Source organism: Salvelinus namaycush, chromosome 2 (assembly GCF_016432855.1).
Source record: "Salvelinus namaycush isolate Seneca chromosome 2, SaNama_1.0, whole genome shotgun sequence".
NCBI classification, from domain to species: Eukaryota; Metazoa; Chordata; class Actinopteri; order Salmoniformes; family Salmonidae; genus Salvelinus; species Salvelinus namaycush.
The window spans coordinates 29,800,375-29,817,629 of record NC_052308.1 but is presented as its reverse complement, the minus strand read 5'-3'; the positions used below and the strand labels follow the sequence as shown (position 1 = coordinate 29,817,629).

General features: G+C 44.4%; 1 protein-coding gene and 1 pseudogene across 1 annotated transcript in view; both read right to left on the bottom strand.

The window, feature by feature from the left end:
- Window positions 1–6: 6 nt before the first annotated feature.
- On the bottom strand, window positions 7–3,422 carry LOC120061219 (annotated as a pseudogene).
- A 6,510-nt stretch (window positions 3,423–9,932) lies between these two features.
- LOC120025252 (zinc finger protein 385A-like) overlaps window positions 9,933–17,255 on the bottom strand; it is a 60,370-nt gene continuing 53,047 nt past the window's right edge. Inside the window, exons 3-6 of the mRNA XM_038969741.1 lie at window positions 16,602–16,773; window positions 10,663–10,850; window positions 10,382–10,468; window positions 9,933–10,205 (exon numbers count right to left, since the gene is read on the bottom strand). Coding sequence (XP_038825669.1) covers window positions 9,933–10,205; window positions 10,382–10,468; window positions 10,663–10,850; window positions 16,602–16,773 — 720 coding nt within the window. The remainder of the gene's footprint in view (window positions 10,206–10,381; window positions 10,469–10,662; window positions 10,851–16,601; window positions 16,774–17,255) is intronic.

Sequence of the window (17,255 nt, the reverse complement as noted above, 5' to 3'; positions counted from 1 at the left end):
TTCCCCCAACAAATCTTGAGTTTGGTGTCAGTCTGTTCAGTAGTCACAGTGACAAATATCTATTGCGATAGTAACCACAATAGTAGGCTAGGATGAGACCAATCAAACTGTTTTTTATACAGCACGTTGCTCTGTGTTAGAGAATCTCACAAACATTGTAATTCAGTAATACTCATAGAATATGACATCATGCCACATCTATACCAATATGACTGTGTGGTGTGCTATGATAAATAAATGAAATATTCTGAATTACCAGGAGGTGGAGACCTATTTAATCATATCATTGAGGACATTATGACTTCCAACATCTCTTTAGGACATGCATTTTGGAACTTGAAAAAAGGGACATTTCAAAAGTTCTGATCTAGGGTGGGCAGAATTTTCCCATGTGTAAAAGGGGAATGTCCTATGTGTCCAGTGAAAGTAAGGTACTAGAAGTAATGAAAGTACAGATTTGTTTTATTATAAACAGACCAAGATACAATGACACATATATACAAGATGTAGAGGAGGATGTAGTTATTTGCATAACTAACACCCCCCAGGTCTTGATACAGTGATATCTCCCCGTTGGTGACCTCTGGCTTCCTGCTGAAAGAATAGATGACCTTATGCGGTTTGATCATATTGTATGACTACAGTACATGATAGAGGTGAACTTTGAAAGCCATTTCATCTATTAGAACTAAGGCTTTACAGTAAGTGTACGTTGGTGTTTGTAACTGAAAAAAAATAAGCCTTGTGAGCATAATCTTTGCCTAAAATCGTTGAACCCTTTCCAGAAGAAATCACAGAATGGCTGATTTTTCCCTTGCGAGCTGATAGTAAATGTGACATTCAGGAAGGAGGAGAGGAATTTATAGAGGAGGAAGTAGCTCCATCAAGACCAATGGGGGAGAAGAGTGTTTTCCCTATTTGAAGTGCTGTGATAATTACTTTATGGTTGTCTTACCCAGCTTAGTCGAATGCACTATAATGCCGCTTTCAAAATAACTCGGAACTCATAAATCTCAGACTTCCGACTTCAGTGCGTTCAAGATGACTGGGAAAAATATTTTTGGACGGTCATCCAACTCGGAATTCCAAGTCGGGAGCTCCGGCCTCTTTCTAGAGCTCCGACTTCCGGACCTGAAGATTACTGTCGTCATGATTTGACATTGTTTTTTTCAGAGTTCCCAGTTTTCTTGAATGCAACATTAATCCCTCTGAATAAGAGCCCCTCCTAAACTACCAAAATGTAAAGGTCAATGTTTCCAGAGGGGTCTGGTGGCCCTGGCCAGTAGGGCCCGGTAGGTCTGTCCAAACTGGCGGTTCAAGACAGTGTAGAGCACAGGGTTATTACAGCTGTTGAGTCAGGCGAGGTTAGCACAGAACATGTGGAGCACCTTGGGGGGTGCGGTTCTACTTATCAGCAATGTTCAGCAGACAAAACAGCATACGAAACACTGGAAGATAACTCACCATTGTCCCCTGAAGAGGTGGTGGAGGAGGGGGCAGTGATAGGGGCAGGAGCAGCCAAGTGGAGCGCAGGGATAAGGGCAGGGGGGGCTCCTGTCCCCCTGCTAGGTGAGCTGAATGTGAAGTTAAAGCAGACCCCCAGGTGGAGTGGGAGGACTGGGCTTTCCCAGGGTTCCCCTTCACCTCTCCACCCTTGTATTGGGGTAGTTCCCCCTGGCTGTTCAACTCACAGCTCTGGGTGGTGGCCACCCCACTCCCGACGCCACTGTCCCTCTCCATCCCTGGTTCTGATGAGGTCGGCTTCCTTCGTGATAAGCGTCAGCTGAGTCAGTAGCTGACCGGTGCCCTTGCTGCCACCCTGACCCGCCTGTAGATGAGCAGGAATAGAAGCACCACGCAGCCCAGGCCGATGAAGAAGTAGAAGAAGAGCAGCACGGTGGTGTAAGGGCGCACCCTGGTGCGGTGGAAACTGCATGTGCACACCTGCAGGGAAGAAACACGTAAATGGGCCAAAGCCGGCCGAAGCTGGTGGAGGGCAGGAGGAGGGCGAGGCCCCACCGAGAGAACACCCACTCAAAGATATACCGCCTCGCCACCAGCAGGTAGCGACTTGCCTTGATCAGATACAGTGTGATGATGGAGACGGAGTTGGAGAGGAAGAGGAGGCCGAAGACGCCGCCCCTCCAGCGGAGGTGTAGGTAGGAGTCAACACAGGCAGGCTGCAGCAGGGTGCAGTACAGCAGGTCCGCCAGGCCCAGGTTCACCATCAGCGAGTTGAAACGCGTCCGCACCCGGCCAGAATGGTCATCACGTTCCCCACCGTCCCAACTATGGTCACAGCCGAACTCCACAGCACGCCAAAGCAGCGGAAGGCCTCAAAGGAGGAGTGGTGGCAGGAGAAGGAGCCATTCCCCATGTCACCTGTGATGTTCTTCAGCATCCTGTGAGGAGAGTGATAAGATCAACTTTATTGTTCCCCAAGGGGAAATTGTATTGGAAACACAATGATATAAATTATGTAAAAATACATCACATCATTTACACATACACAGAGAAAGAATGTAAATTCCAAAATCAGCTGTCAGTCAAATAGTAGCAGGCTGTTAGATGAGTCGGGGATGTCAGAGAGGGATGCTACAAGTGCAGGTTTCTGGGCTAAACTTCTAGACCATTTCCCCTTTGGCAAAAAAACTGTCAGCTTGTTGAAATCAGTTGGTGAACCATTATTGTTCTCTGTCATATGTTCCATGATGTCATGTTTTAGAACCAACCTAGACTAGGCTGTTTTTGTTGTTTCTGCAGCTCTGTGGTTCCAGTAAATTAATTTATGTCGTTTGACTTTCTGTTCATATCAGATCACAGCCAAAAATACAATTCTTTATTCTTCCTCCTGCCCAATAAGGCCCCCTCAGTTTCAATGGACCCTGTTTGCTGTATTATTTGTACTTATATTTGTGGTGTGGTTTTCATATAAGCCCTTTTGGGCTTCCAACCTGTTTTTACCAGTTTTTTTTTCATCTAACACTAGGATTGTACAGCAGACTTAATATTATATTGTGCTGCCTTTGACGGAATAACCATACATTTTCATTCCTTGAAATGAACAGTTTAAACCATAATAGAAATGTACATGTCAGACAGTTCTGTTAGATGTCAACTGTATACTAGAGTACAAGAAAGTACATTTAAATTTATAGATCTTTCTCTGTGGTGAATCATTAACTCACATTACAGAAGTTGCTCTGAAACTGAGAGCATTAACTCCCACAGGTAGTGCTCAACACAGGAATATTACAATCAAACAGAGTATCAGCAGAAATAACAGAATAAAACTTGGGTGGTTACTGATCCTGAAGTTTATTTCTCACCTCAGTTCTGAAGTTTGTCATGGAGTCTTTGTCTCTCTGTGCGTTATCTTGTTCTTTGGTTCTTCTATGTGTCGTGGTTGTTCTGTCACACAGTCTTTTCATAGTTTATCTGTCACTCAACTGGTTCCTTCTCTTTTTAAGCTCTTGAGCTTCCTCTAATCTTATCATTGGTAAACCTCAGTGACATCATACGTGCTGCATAGCGGTGTGTTTTCTGTTCCATGACGGATCTGTTACTCAATTATGGTTTGTTCCGAGTTTTCACAGCACAGAATCTCTGTGTCAGTTTGCTACTATATATCTCATTTTGTTAAAATTAATTTGGAGTCAAAGCTCACTCTGCCCTGGTCAGACATAATAACAATCAGTATACAATAGCATTTCTATGAACATACTGTACAGCATCACCACCCCAGTCATTTTGTAATAATTTATTCATCTACACGTTTTTTTTTTTTACAATAAGGAAGCTCTTTTGCTCACATCGATAAAACAGTCTACATTTACAATAATGATTCAATACAGTTCTCCTAAATAACATTTAATATATTTATACACATATCATTTATTTATTGCAGTAAACAAGAGTCGTTAGCAGGAGTGCTGTAAGTATTGCTACAATTTCCCAGTCCTTTACCCTTCTTATACTGTATGAGAAACAGTTTGGTGACTTTACAGTGACACCAGGCTCCAACCCAAGCCTGCTCATTTGTATGGGTTAGGGTGAGGTTAGGTACGGAATACGGACACATGAGGCAGAGCAGGACAACAGTCTCCTTTTAAAGTGAAAATATATCATTAATTGCAATACTCTGGAGCTAATATTGCATATTATACTACTATACTACTATACATCAATGCTTGTGATAAGCATATGAGAGAAAAACAGACACAGGTTCATGGTCCTTATTCATTTCCCCTCTGTTAATTGGAACCCCTTTGACATAATTTTTAACTTCAAAACATCTTCCATTACAGTGTCTCTCACTCATGCCACACTCAGCTGACAAAATATTGGAGGTCAGCAAGCATCCCGGGAAGGGAAATCCCACTTCCCTTGTGTTCTCAGTGGAAGAGCCTGCCGCCATCAGATATCTCTAAGGCTTCCCCTGTTGTTCACAGTGTAGAAACAATGAATTTAAGACACACATACCACACTGTGTTGGGACTGTGCAGTCATCCTAAAGTTTCCAGTAAAGGTTCAGAAATTAGCAGTCTCGTTAAGTCGCTTCCAGTTTGAATGAAAGTGGTCACCATTGAGGCATAATGCCCTTCATCGGTCTCTATCTATATCCAGAATACACACACGCACAATCACAGAAAGACACACACAGACACAATAATTAGACAACAGCCATACAAATTAATAAGATAAGGGCAGAAACTGGAGGAATGCTCAAACGAACCAATTGACTCCTTGTAACAGTTCCAAATTGGCCAGTCTCTTAAGAGGGACTCACATACATTCGCATACACTACATACACACAACACAAACACACGCACACTCACAAAGTTTAGACTCATAATTTGCTGCTGATACTCTGTTCTTTATTTTACTCTTACTATTATCTATCCTCATGCCTAGTCACTATAGCCTGCCTTCATGTACATACAGTGCATTTGGAAAGTATTCAGACCCCTTGGCTTTTTCCACATTTTGTTAGGTTACAGGCTTATTCTAAAATGGATTAAATCGTTTTTTTTCTACAGACAATACCCCATAATGTCAAAGCAAAAACAGGCTTTTACGGGATCTTGGTTACCTCCTTGACCAAGGACTTTTTCCGCCAGATTGCTCAGTTTGGCCGGGCGGACAGTTCTTTTTAAAATCTTTTAAAAATATATATTTGTTTACTTTTACCCCTTTTCCCCCCCCCAATTTCATGGTATCCAATTGGTAGTTACAGTCTTGTCTCATCTCTGCAACTCCCGTACGGATACGGGAGAGGAGAAGGTCGAGAGCCATGCGTCCTCCGAAACACGACCCAACCAAGCCGCACTGCCTCTTGACACAATGCCCGCTTAACCTGGAAGCCAGCCACACCAATGTGTCAGAGGAAACACCGTACACATGGCGACCGTGTCAGCGTGCATGCGCCTGGGGTGGCCAGCTCTAGGAAGAGTCTTGGTGGTTCCAAACTTTTTCCATTTAAGAATGATGGAGGCCACTGTGTTCTTGGAGACCTTCAATGCTGCATAAATGTTTTGTTACCCTTCCCCAGATCTGTGCCTTGACATAATCCTGTCTCGGCGCTTTACGGACAATTCCTTCGACCTCGTGGCTTGATTTTTGCTCTGACATGCACTGTCAACTGTAGGACCTTATATCGACAGGTGGGTGCCTTTCCAAATCATGTCCAATCAATTTAATTTACCACATCTGGACTCAAATCACCTTGTAGAAACATCTCAAGGATGATCAATGGAAACAAGATGCACCTGAGCTCAATTCCGAGTCTCACAGCATAGGGTCTGAATGCTTATGTACAGTTGAAGTCGGAAGTTTACAAACACTTAGGTTGGAGTCATTAAAACTTGTTTTCAACCACTCCACAAATTTCTTGTTAACAAATTTTAATTTGTAGGACATCTACTTTGTGCATGACATAAGTAATTTTTCTAACAATTGCTTACAGACAGATTATTTCACTTATCATTCACTGTATCACAATTCCAGTGGGTCAGAAGTTTACATACAGTCGTGGCCAAAAGTTTTGAGAATGACACAAATATACATTTTCACAAAGTCTGTTGCCTCAGTTTGTATGATGGCAATTTGCATATACTCCAGAATGTTATGAATAGTGATCAGATGAATTGCAATTAATTGCAAAGTCCCTCTTTGCCATGCAAATGAACTGAATCCCCCAAACACTTTTCCACTGCATTTCAGCCCTGCCACAAAAGGACCAGTTGACATCATGTCAGTGATTCTCTCGTTAACACAGGTGTGAGTGTTGACAAGGACAAGGCTGGAGATCACTCTGTCATGCTGATTGAGTTCGAATAACAGACTGGAAGCTTCAAAAGGAGGGTGGTGCTTGGAATCATTGTTCTTCCTCTGTCAACCATGGTTACCTGCAAGGAAACACGTGCCGTCATCATTGCTTTGCACAAAAAGGGCTTCACAGGCAAGGATATTGCTGCCAGTAAGATTGCACCTAAATCAACCATTTATTGGATCATCAAGAACTTCAAGGAGAGCGGTTCAATTGTTGTGAAGACCGTCTCCTAAAGTTGATTCAGCTGCGGGATCGGGGCACCACCAGTACAGATCTTGCCCAGGAATGGCAGCAGGCAGGTGTGAGTGCATCTGCATGCACAGTGAGGCAAAGACTTTTGGAGGATGGCCTGGTGTCAAGAAGGGCAGCAAAGAAGCCACTTCTCTCCAGGAAAAACATCAGGGACCGACTGATATTCTGCAAAAGGTACAGGGATTGGACTGCTGAGTCATTTTCTCTGATGAATCCCCTTTCCGATTGTTTGGGGCATCCGGAAAAAAGCTTGTCCGGAGAAGACAAGGTGAGCGCTACCATCAGTCCTGTGTCATGCCAACAGTAAAGCATCCTGAGACCATTCATGTGTGGGGTTGCTTCTCAGCCAAGGGAGTGGGCTCACTCACAATTTTGCCTAAGAACACAGTCATGAATAAAGAATGGTACCAACACATCATCTGAGAGCAACTTCTCCCAACCATCCAGAAACAGTTTGACGAACAATGCCTTTTCCAGCATGATGGAGCACAAATTCTGACAAACTCCAAGCATTGATTATGAAATAATGGGCTGCCATCAGTCAGGATGTGGCCCAGAAGTTAATTGACAGCATGCCATTGCAGATTGCAGAGGTCTTGAAAAAGAAGGGTCAACCCTGAAAATATTGACTCTTTGCATCAACTTCATGTAATTGTCAATAAAAGCCTTTGACACTTATGAAATGCTTGTAATTATACTTCAGTATTCCATAGTAACATCTGACAAAAATATCTAAAGACACTGAAGCAGCAAACTTTGTGGAAAGTAATGTTTGTGTCATTCTCAAAACTTTTGGCCACGACTGTAAACTAAGTTGACTGTGCCTTTGAACAGCTTGAAAAAGGAGTCCTATATCGACATAACCTGAAAGGCCGCTCAGCAAGGAAGAAGCCACTGCTCCAAAACCGCCATAAAAAAAGCCAGACTACGGTTTGCAGCTGCACATGGGGACAAATATTGTACTTTTTGGAGAAATGTCCTCTGGTCTGATGAAACAAAAATAGAACTGTTTGGTCATAATGATCATCGTTATGTTTGGAGGAAAAAGGGGGAGCTTGCAAGCCGAAGAACACCATCCCAACCGTGAAGCACGGGGGTTGCAGCATTATGTTGTGGGGGTGCTTTGCTGCAGGAGGGACTGGTGCACTTCACAAAATAGATGGCATCATGAGGAAGTAAAATGATGTGGTTATATTGAAGCAACATCTCAAGACATCAGTCAGGAAGTTAAAGCTTGGTCACAAATGAGTCTTCCAAATGGACAATGACCCCAAGCATACTTCCAAAGTGTTGGCAAAATGGCTTAAGGACAACAAAGTCAAGGTATTGGAGTGTCCATCACAAAGCCCTGACCTCAATCCGATAGAACATTTGTGGGCAGAACTGAAAAAGCGTGTGCGAGCAAGGAGGCCTACAAAGCTGTCTTAGTTACACCAACTCTGTCAGGAGGAATGGGCCAGAATTCACCCAACTTATTGTGGGAAGCTTATGGAAGGCTACCTGAAAAATTTGACCCAAGTTAAACAATTTAAAGGCAGTGCTACCAAATACTAATTGAGTGTATGTAAACTTCTGACCCACTGAGGATGTGATGAAAGAAATAAATGCTGAAATAAATCATTCTCTCTACTATTATTCTGACATTTCACATTCTTAAAATAAAGTGGTGATCCTAACTGACCTAAGACAGGGACTTTTTACTAGGATTAAATATCAGGAATTGTGAAAAACTGAGTTTAAATGTATTTGGCTAGAGTGTATGTAAACTTCCGACTTCAACTGTAAATAAGGTATTTCAGTTTATTATTTGTAATACAATTGCAGAAATTTCTAAAAAACATTTTTTGCTTTTTCATTATGGAGTATTTTATGTATATTGATGAGGATTTTTGATCAATTTTAGAATAAGGCTGTAACGTAACAACATGTGGAAAAAGTGATGGGGTCTGAATGCTTTCCGAATGCACTGTATCTACCTCAAATACCTCGTACCTCTGCATATTGATCTGGTACTTACTGTATTAATTCTTGTGTATTTTTATTCTTCTTGTGTTACTATTTTATTTTTAAACTCTGCATTGTTGGGAAGGGCTCGTACGCAAGCATTTCACGGTAAAGTCTACACAAGTTGTATTCGGCGCATGTGACAAATAAAATTGGATGTGATTTGATTCAGGCACATAGCAATGTCCCACTTTCCCTTTCCCTCTGTCTTCTTACAGACAATAAGACTGAAAGTGGAGGTCTGCTAGGAAAACAACAGTTAAATGGTTTAAGTCCATCATTTTAACTGCATTCATTATTCAAATTTCTTATTGTGATTTCTTAAAAACATTTCCCTCTATCTTGATGCATTCACTACACATTTCTCCATTGAGTCACAGTGGGGTTTAGAAGCCCTCTTTCTTTCTTTCTTTCTCTCTCTCTCTCTCTCTCTCTCTCTCTCTCTCTCTCTCTCTCTCTCTCTCTCTCTCTCTCTCTCTCTCTCTCTCTCTCTCTCTCTCTCTCTCTCTCTCTCTCTCTCTCTCTCTCTCTCTCTCTCTCTCTCTCTCTCTCTCTCTCTCTCTCTCTCTCTCTCTTCCTTCCTTCCTTCCTTCCTTCCCTGCCTCCTCTCTTTCACCTGATCTGACAACAGAGGATATATAGACTAACATCTATCATCCACAAGACTAGAACATATATCTAGTACCTGGAAACATACAGTACAATGTACCTTGTGCCTTGATCTGCAGAGCAGGCACCTAATCTAGAACCTGGAACTACAGAGTGGGGTAGGTAGGTACTGCACTTTGATTATTGAACACCCCAACAGGGGTTTGCAGTAATGCACTATTGGTTCTACTGTACTATGAATGATGAAATATTACTAAGAGCAGAGGCAGCTACTGTGTCTAACCTAGTGTGCTTTTTATTTATTTTATGGAACTTATATAGCAGATGGCTTTGGGTGGGTGAGCACTGAACCAAAACTACAGAGATTTGGAGGAAACAGGAAACAGAACAGAGCTCAGTTTACTGAGTCAGCCATAGTTTGTATAGTTTGACCTATACTTTTTTTTTTGCTATACGTATCTCAGAGTCAACTAAATGTGGGAGGAGGATTGAAGGAGGGAGAGCATGTACAGAAAGTCCATCTGACTCTGTCATGCAACCTTCCTCTTTAAAACGACTGCAAGCCGTCAATCCTTTGCTTTGGAAGTTGTCGAATGAAGAAAGGTGGAGAGGGACAGGCATAGTCTTTCCTCCGTCAAATGTTTCCGTTTTAACATCTGTTGATTATCTATCAAGAGGTTTTCCCTGTTTACTTCACAGTGTGCATCTTCCTGATTGGCCCCCGTCCCACCACCGTCAATAAGGGGAGAAGAGGATTGGCCCATGGGTGGTGCGCATAGGCCCAGGGGCGGGCCGTAAGAGGCTGAGGTGCGTGCCCTGTAGTGTGCTCTGTAGGAGGTGGTGGTGGGGGTGGTAGTTCTGAGGGTGAGAAATGGGACCAGGGACACGCAGCTGAGCCAGCTGATTGGAGGAGGCAGCGGCTGCCATCGCCGCAGCAACAGCCAGGGGGCTGGGCAACAGTCCGTGGCCCAGAGTTTTTGGAAGGTCCTTTGAGAAGGTCAAGGAAGACTGTGAGATCCAGAGAGAGAAACAGTGTAAAGGTCAGAATGAGAAATGATAAAGAAGAGGCAGAGAAAGGGTATGCTGTCTATTTGGCAATCCAGAGCTAAATTACTTAATGATCAATTAATGATTAAATGCATTGAAAGTATTGCTATAGCCTACAAAAAGAGTTGGATCATTACCACAAAGTCTGTGCGCTTCTTGTGCCGGCTGAGGAGGGGATTTGGCTTCCCAGCAACTCCATCCCGATGCCTTCGACTGGATATATGCTGGAGAACAAGAGAAGATGAAAAGTATAGGTGTAGAGTAAAGTTCCCTCTAGAGGCTGAACTGTAGTCAGTTTAGCATTTTCTCCACTAATGGTTAAGGTTAGGATTTGGGGAGGGGAGGGGAAGCTGATCCTAGATCTGTACCTAGGGAAAACTTCCCTCTGGAGCAGTGGTCATGGTGGTCACTCACTCACCTGTTTGAGCTGCAGCTCAGAATTCACCCTCACGTTGCAGATCTCACAGTGGAAGGTGCGTTCCTGAGTGTTGGGGTCCGAGGGCAGCCCCCCTGCCTGCTCAGGGCTGGGGTTAGGGCCCAGCCGAGGGTACGCCTTGATGGGGCCCAGCCCACTCCTTGCCTCCAGGATGGTTTTGTGTTTGGTACCTGTCACCCATGGAGAGAGTGCTTTATTTGTACATTTTGTAAGTTAATATCCTATAGATGCCATCGGAGAGTAGTCTAATTCAGGCACACATTTCATGATGTTCTTGTTAATATCAAAACGTTGATATTTTATGTATTTTTTGTACTATTAAGAAATTAGGGGACTGAATGATTGTAATATGGAATAATCTACCCTGACCTTTGAACTATTTAACTATTTTTGCCAAAAATGAGATTTCACACCTGCCGACAAAGGACAGGAGCGTTCAGCCGCACTAGGTCACCCAGCAGCCAGGTGAGAATTTAGTTATTTTTTGTGTGTTCTTTTTAAGGTCGCGTATTTGTATTTGTATGTTCCTTAAACCATCATTTGTTTGTGGCTATCATTGTAATTAACCTAGTCCCCAGGTTATTTGGGGCGGAAGTGTGTGGTGAACAAGATCACATTGTAATTGGCCATAAAAAGGCCGAAGTATAATGAGTCAGAAAGTGTGGTGACATTGACTCGCCACTAGAGAGCTGTAGTGACACAGCCAAAAATGTTCAGGATTATTCAGCAGTTTTGGTAGCCTATATCCTCCTCTATTCTATCTGGTCATGTAGCACAAAACCATTCCCCCCATTTCTATTGTTCACTGTGATTTCACATTCAGCCCCTTATGTCTTTAAAAAAAAATAAACATCTCTTCTTTCTCAGTCCAGTTAAATACTTATTCTCACCCAATTCTACTCTCCTTTTCTCTCTTCATCCTCCCCTCTGCTATACTGTTTCTTTCCTGATGTACACGACAAGACCAAAAGTATGTGGACACCTGCTCGTCGAACATCTCATTCCAAAATCATGGGCATTAATTTGGAGTTGGTCCCCTCTTTGCTGCTATAACATCCTCCACTCTTCTGGGAAGGCTTTCCACTAGATGTTGGAAGATTGCGGCGGGACTTACATCCATTCAGACACAAGAGCATTAGTGAGGTCGGGCACTGATGTTGGGCAATTAGGTCTGGCTCGTAGTCAGTGTTCCAATTCATCCCAAAGATGTTCAATGGGGTTGAGATCAGGGCTCTGTGCAGGCGAGTCAAGTTCTACCACACCAATCTCGACAAACCGTTTCTGTATGGACCTCACTTTGTGCACAGAGGCATTGTCATGCTGAAACAGGAAAGGGCCTTCCTCAAACTGTTTCCCCAAAATTAGGGAGCACAGATTAGTCTAGAATGTCATGTCATTGTATGATGTAGCATAAAGATTTCCCTTCACTCGAACTAAGGGGCCTAGCTCGAAACATAAAAAACAGCCCTAGACCATTATTTCTCCTCCACCAAACTTTACAGTTGGCACTATGCATTGGGGCAGGTAGCGTTCTACTGGCATCCGCCAAACCCAGATTTGTCCATCGGATTGCCAGATGGTGAAGCGTGATTCATCACTCCAGAGAACACGTTTCCACTGCTCCAGAGTCCAATGGCGGCGAGCTTTACACCACTCCAGCCGACACTTGGCATTGCGCATGGTGATCTTAGGCTTGTGTGTGGCTGCTCGGTCATGGAAACCCATTTCATGAAGCTCCCGACAAACAGTTATTGTGCTGACGTTGTTTCCAGAGGCAGTTTGGAAGCTGATAGTGAGTGTTACAACCGAGGACAGGTGATTTTTTACTCGTTACACAGTTCAGTGCTCGGCTGTCCCGTTCTATGAGCTTGTGTGGCCTACCACTTTGCGGCTGAGCCGTTGTTGCTCCTAGCCTTTTCCACTTCACAATAACAGCACTTACAGTTGACCGGGGCAGCTCTAGCAGAGCAGAAATTTTACGAACTGACTTGTTGGAAAGGTGGCATCCTATGATGGTGCCACATTGAAAGTCACCGAGCTCTTCAGTACAAGCCATTCTACTGCCAATGTTGGTCTGACTGCATTCTCGATGTTATACACCTGTCAGCAACGGGTATGGCTGAAATAGCTGAATCAACTCATTTGAAGGGGTGTCCACATACTTCTGTATATATAGAGTATACACCCATCACCAGCACATGGTTATATTTCAAAAACTAGTTTTGATGTCTCACTTTGGGATATGCCTGGGCCTGTCCACAGGCTCGAATTAACCAATCACACACCATCTGTTGGAGACAGACAGGTCAAGTGGTGAATGAGATGAGCCCCTCTCTTCCATAAAGGGAGCCACCGCCCGCCAATTGGTCATTCTCGCCACTCTTCCTTGCGGAAGTGATTGCAGTCACAATAAGCTCTCTTCAGCTTGACTAAATTCCTGGTTTCCTACTTAACTGTTCTCAGAACGTGAGGTTTACACTGCCAAACGTAGAACTTCAGCTCCTGTTGATAGTTGAGTACCGACCGAAAGGTTTTCGTTTCGAGTAGAATTCATTTTCTACTTGTCAGTCTCCGCCTAGCTAGCTCCACATGGCTAGTTATCGAGGCTCGGTTAGCCCTCGCCACAAGGCTTCGGCTGCCTAAATTAGCACACACTGTAAGCTTTTAGCCAAATTGGCTAACTAGTTGCAAAGCTAGCTAACCACACTAAGGGCTTGTTCCCGCCACAAGGCTTAAGCTAACCTGTCCAACTAGCTGCAAAGCAAGCTAACCACCCTAACAAAGGGCTAGCTCTCGTCCCAACGCTTAAGCTAACCTGGGTAACTTGCTACAAGGGCTGCCAATCACACCAACATTACAACCTGCAACACAGTACTATTGCTATCACTTTTCTCTCATCTAGTTCAAACCTACACTTACCTGTTCGTATTAACTAGAAAAACACCTATCCAAAGTCTAACTGCCACACGGGGCTAGCTACAGCTTGCCTTAGCAGGTGTAGCTGCTAGCTAGCTGACACACCACTATCCTCACGGCTGTAGTGTTCCCACACATCCCAGCTAGCTTTAGTCTCTACTAGCTAGCTGACGCCTAACTGAAGGCCAGAGCTTACACGTTGTTTTTACAACAAGTGGCTCAACCCCCACTACTGACCCCAGCTGGGGCGAGGTTATGGATAGCCCCGATTCCCTCCCCTCACTGTCTGACGACAGAGCGTTGGGGGAATATGAACTAGGGGATGACGAGGACAACAATGGGATTAATTTCATGGGTCTCCTCGACTTTGAGACGGAGATGAACGGGCTCTTCCCCCTCTCAACACCCAAGATCCCGCCATCAAGATGGGGGAGCTGATGAATTCCTTTTGGAGTATGGTCTCCCCAACTTTTGCAAGCGAGCCGTGGCCAGACTTGAAATAGACTGGCAAGCTCCCTTGCGGGGCTTATATGATGGGAAAAGACTCCCATCCCGCATATCCCCCTCTAAGCAGCTCCTTCCCGCAGTCCCAGATGGCCTCAGAGAGATAATGGGATAAGCCCCTTACCAGCAATATCCTGGCTAGGGGCTTCCCGAGCAATGACAATCTGGAAGAATCTGGGTTTTTTAACCTTCTCATGGTGGAGCCGTCACTGGCTGACAATCTCCACCCCACACGAGGCGTTGCTAGCAGTACGGGCACTTACCTCCCTGGATTGAACGTTTTTCTGACACCATTTTCCATAAGAAGTACAAAGCCTCGGCCTTAACAATCACAGCACTTAACATGACCACTTTATTGTTGGCTTACCAGGCAAAGTTACTGGAGGATGGGAGGAAGCAACTGAATTCGGGAACCCTAAATCAGGACGGTTGGGATGAGATACAGTACTATGCATGATTATGGATCTAAACCTACGGGCCTCACGTAATGTCATCCAAGGCTGTGGTCGCGCCAGGAGCCTAGTGGTGGTGGGAGAAAGGGCACTTTGACTTGTCCAGCTTAACAGGTAAAGAAAAAGCTGACCTCCTGTATGCCCCTGTGACACGCAAGGAGTTGTTCACCCCCACAGTTGCCGCCATGCGGCAGAAGTGTGACATGCGAAAGAAAGGAGGTGAAGCCAACTTCTGTCTGCCCTGCAAACCTGGGCCCCTGTGCATGTTTGATGTGATATTGATGGAATATTCTCCTAACCCTAAGAAAACTGGAAATAGGAATGTTCTTGAAACATTCCCATGAAAAGGGTCTATAACATTAATATTGTATAATCTGAGAACCTTTTAACTGTGTTCTAGATAAGTTCTGCTTGACGTTGTTCACAAAAACATGCTAAAAATGTTTTCAGAATGCTAGAATGGTCTAACTAACAGAAAACTGGACACTCACAAGGGAAAATTACATTTTTACATACGCTCTTATCCAGAGCGACTTACAGTAGTGAGTGCATACATTTTCATACTGATTCCCCTTGGGAATCGAACCCACAACCCTGGCATTGCAAGCACCGTGCTCTACCAACTGAACATTACGGGTAACATTATAAAAATGTTCTCTCTCCCTAGAATTGTTAGCTGGGCTCACACTTCTACAAATGTAGAATCTCCCCAGTGTGTTTACATAACATAGGAAAAGCCCAAATGACTACATGTGTAACTAGTTATTTGACTCTGTATACACAAAGTTTTATGAACTGTTCATCCTTAAACATAACAGCCATATTCTGGTAAACTGGCAGTTTTATGAGGCAATATCAGAGATTAGGGTGTTTAGAAGACACATAATATGTTGTGTTTGTAAACGCTCAAGTATCACTTTGTGTGGCTAAATTTGAGCTTGCTGAAAATATAGAATTTCCTACAGGAATACTGTCGGGATAATCTGTTTCACAATAGGAAACAGTTTTCCCTCCGAGATGGCAATATCTATCTAGGCCAGAACTCTCAATGACAACACTTTATTATACATTGCGTTATCAGTTCTCTTGATGGAATGAGCCTTACCTTTATTGTGCGCCTCTAGCTGAGAGAGGGAGTTGACGGCCACTTTGCACAGTGAGCAGTAGAGCAGCTTCTTGGCTTTGTCCTCCTCAGACTCCCCTGAAGAGGGGCTGGGGGCTGGGGACACTGTGTCAGGGGGGCCCACCATGGGGGTGTCCACCTGGGGGACACCAAGGGCCGGGGAGGGGGTGGAGGTGGTAGACATGGGCGTACTCAGAGGGGGCAGGAGTGGGCACACAGGGAGCTGCATGGGGGTGTCTGGTGTGTCTGGCACAGACATGGGGATGGGGCTGGGTGTCATGGGTGAGCTGTTTGAATGTGGGTGGGGCTGGGAATCACCTGTGAAAAGAACAGATAGTAATAGTAAATGGAACGTTTCCAACCATATTATGTAGATCACACCAGATAATAATATGACGAGGACGATAATGGTGGTCCTGCTCCTGCAGCACCGGTATAGTAGTTTGTCTGACCCTACTGGGTCAAAACTCTGCCCCAGGGGGCCACACATCTGTCTCCCCCATCTGGAGTGAGTCGGGGTAGGGGGGGACACATGGGTCATGTCAGGTTATTCAGGTTGGAGAGAGTGAAAAGAAGGTCAGTAGTACAGCACAGTACTTTTAATGTTACTGTAGGTTAACCACTGTGTGTAGCACAGGGTCATCTGGCCTGCTAATTGAAGGAATGATGCCTGGGAACCTGATCCTTGTCATTCATGACAGAAGCGTCTCTTAGCAGACATCCACCTGTAACACTCTATTCTGTTTCACGCCCGACTTCTGACTAAACAGCTGTCCCTGACTGAAACATCTGTGTGTGTGTTTAGGTTATGTCTCTGTGTTGGTTCACACACAGACAGACAGGCACATATACACACGCACACACAAACATACACACGCACACACATGCACACATGTGCATGCGTGTACGATATAGAGCACACACACCCTGTTTGCTGGTGTCAGGGTCTGGGCTGGATGGTGAGGGGCCTGGTGGAGAGGGGGAAGCAGTGGGGGGAGCGGCCGTCTTGTCACCCTCCTTGGGGCGAGTCTTGGAGGTCTCGATGCCCTTTACCCTCCGAGCGTGCCGGTTCCCCTTATAGTGGGCCTCTGCCTGGCTCTGAGAATAGAACAAGGGGGAAGAGAGGGCATGATATTTCACATCATAATCCACATACAGTAGGTACTAATATTCATACACTTCATAGCAAATTCATATACTGTAGCTGAGAAGCTTGAACTTGCCTCTCTGATACTGAGGCCAAATACCTGAGCAACATGCTAATCTGATATCTGTGTATATTGGGGAAAAATGATACCCAATCTGTAACAGGTGACATAATTCGCTCACCCCAATAGCAGCCTTAGCATGGTCATGGGACACCACTCACACCCTTGCTGTCATTTTCACACTGTGGTTGTGTCCTAAGCCCTATTTTACTGTTTAGTACAATATCTGTCATCCACAGGCTTATTTATTGAGACCCAGTGAGGTCAGTGGAGTGAACTCTAGCCACAGTGTTGACTGGATATCTCTCAATAGATGGCTTTAGGCTGTCACATAATGTCACGTTCTGACCTTAGTTCCTTTTTTATGTCTTT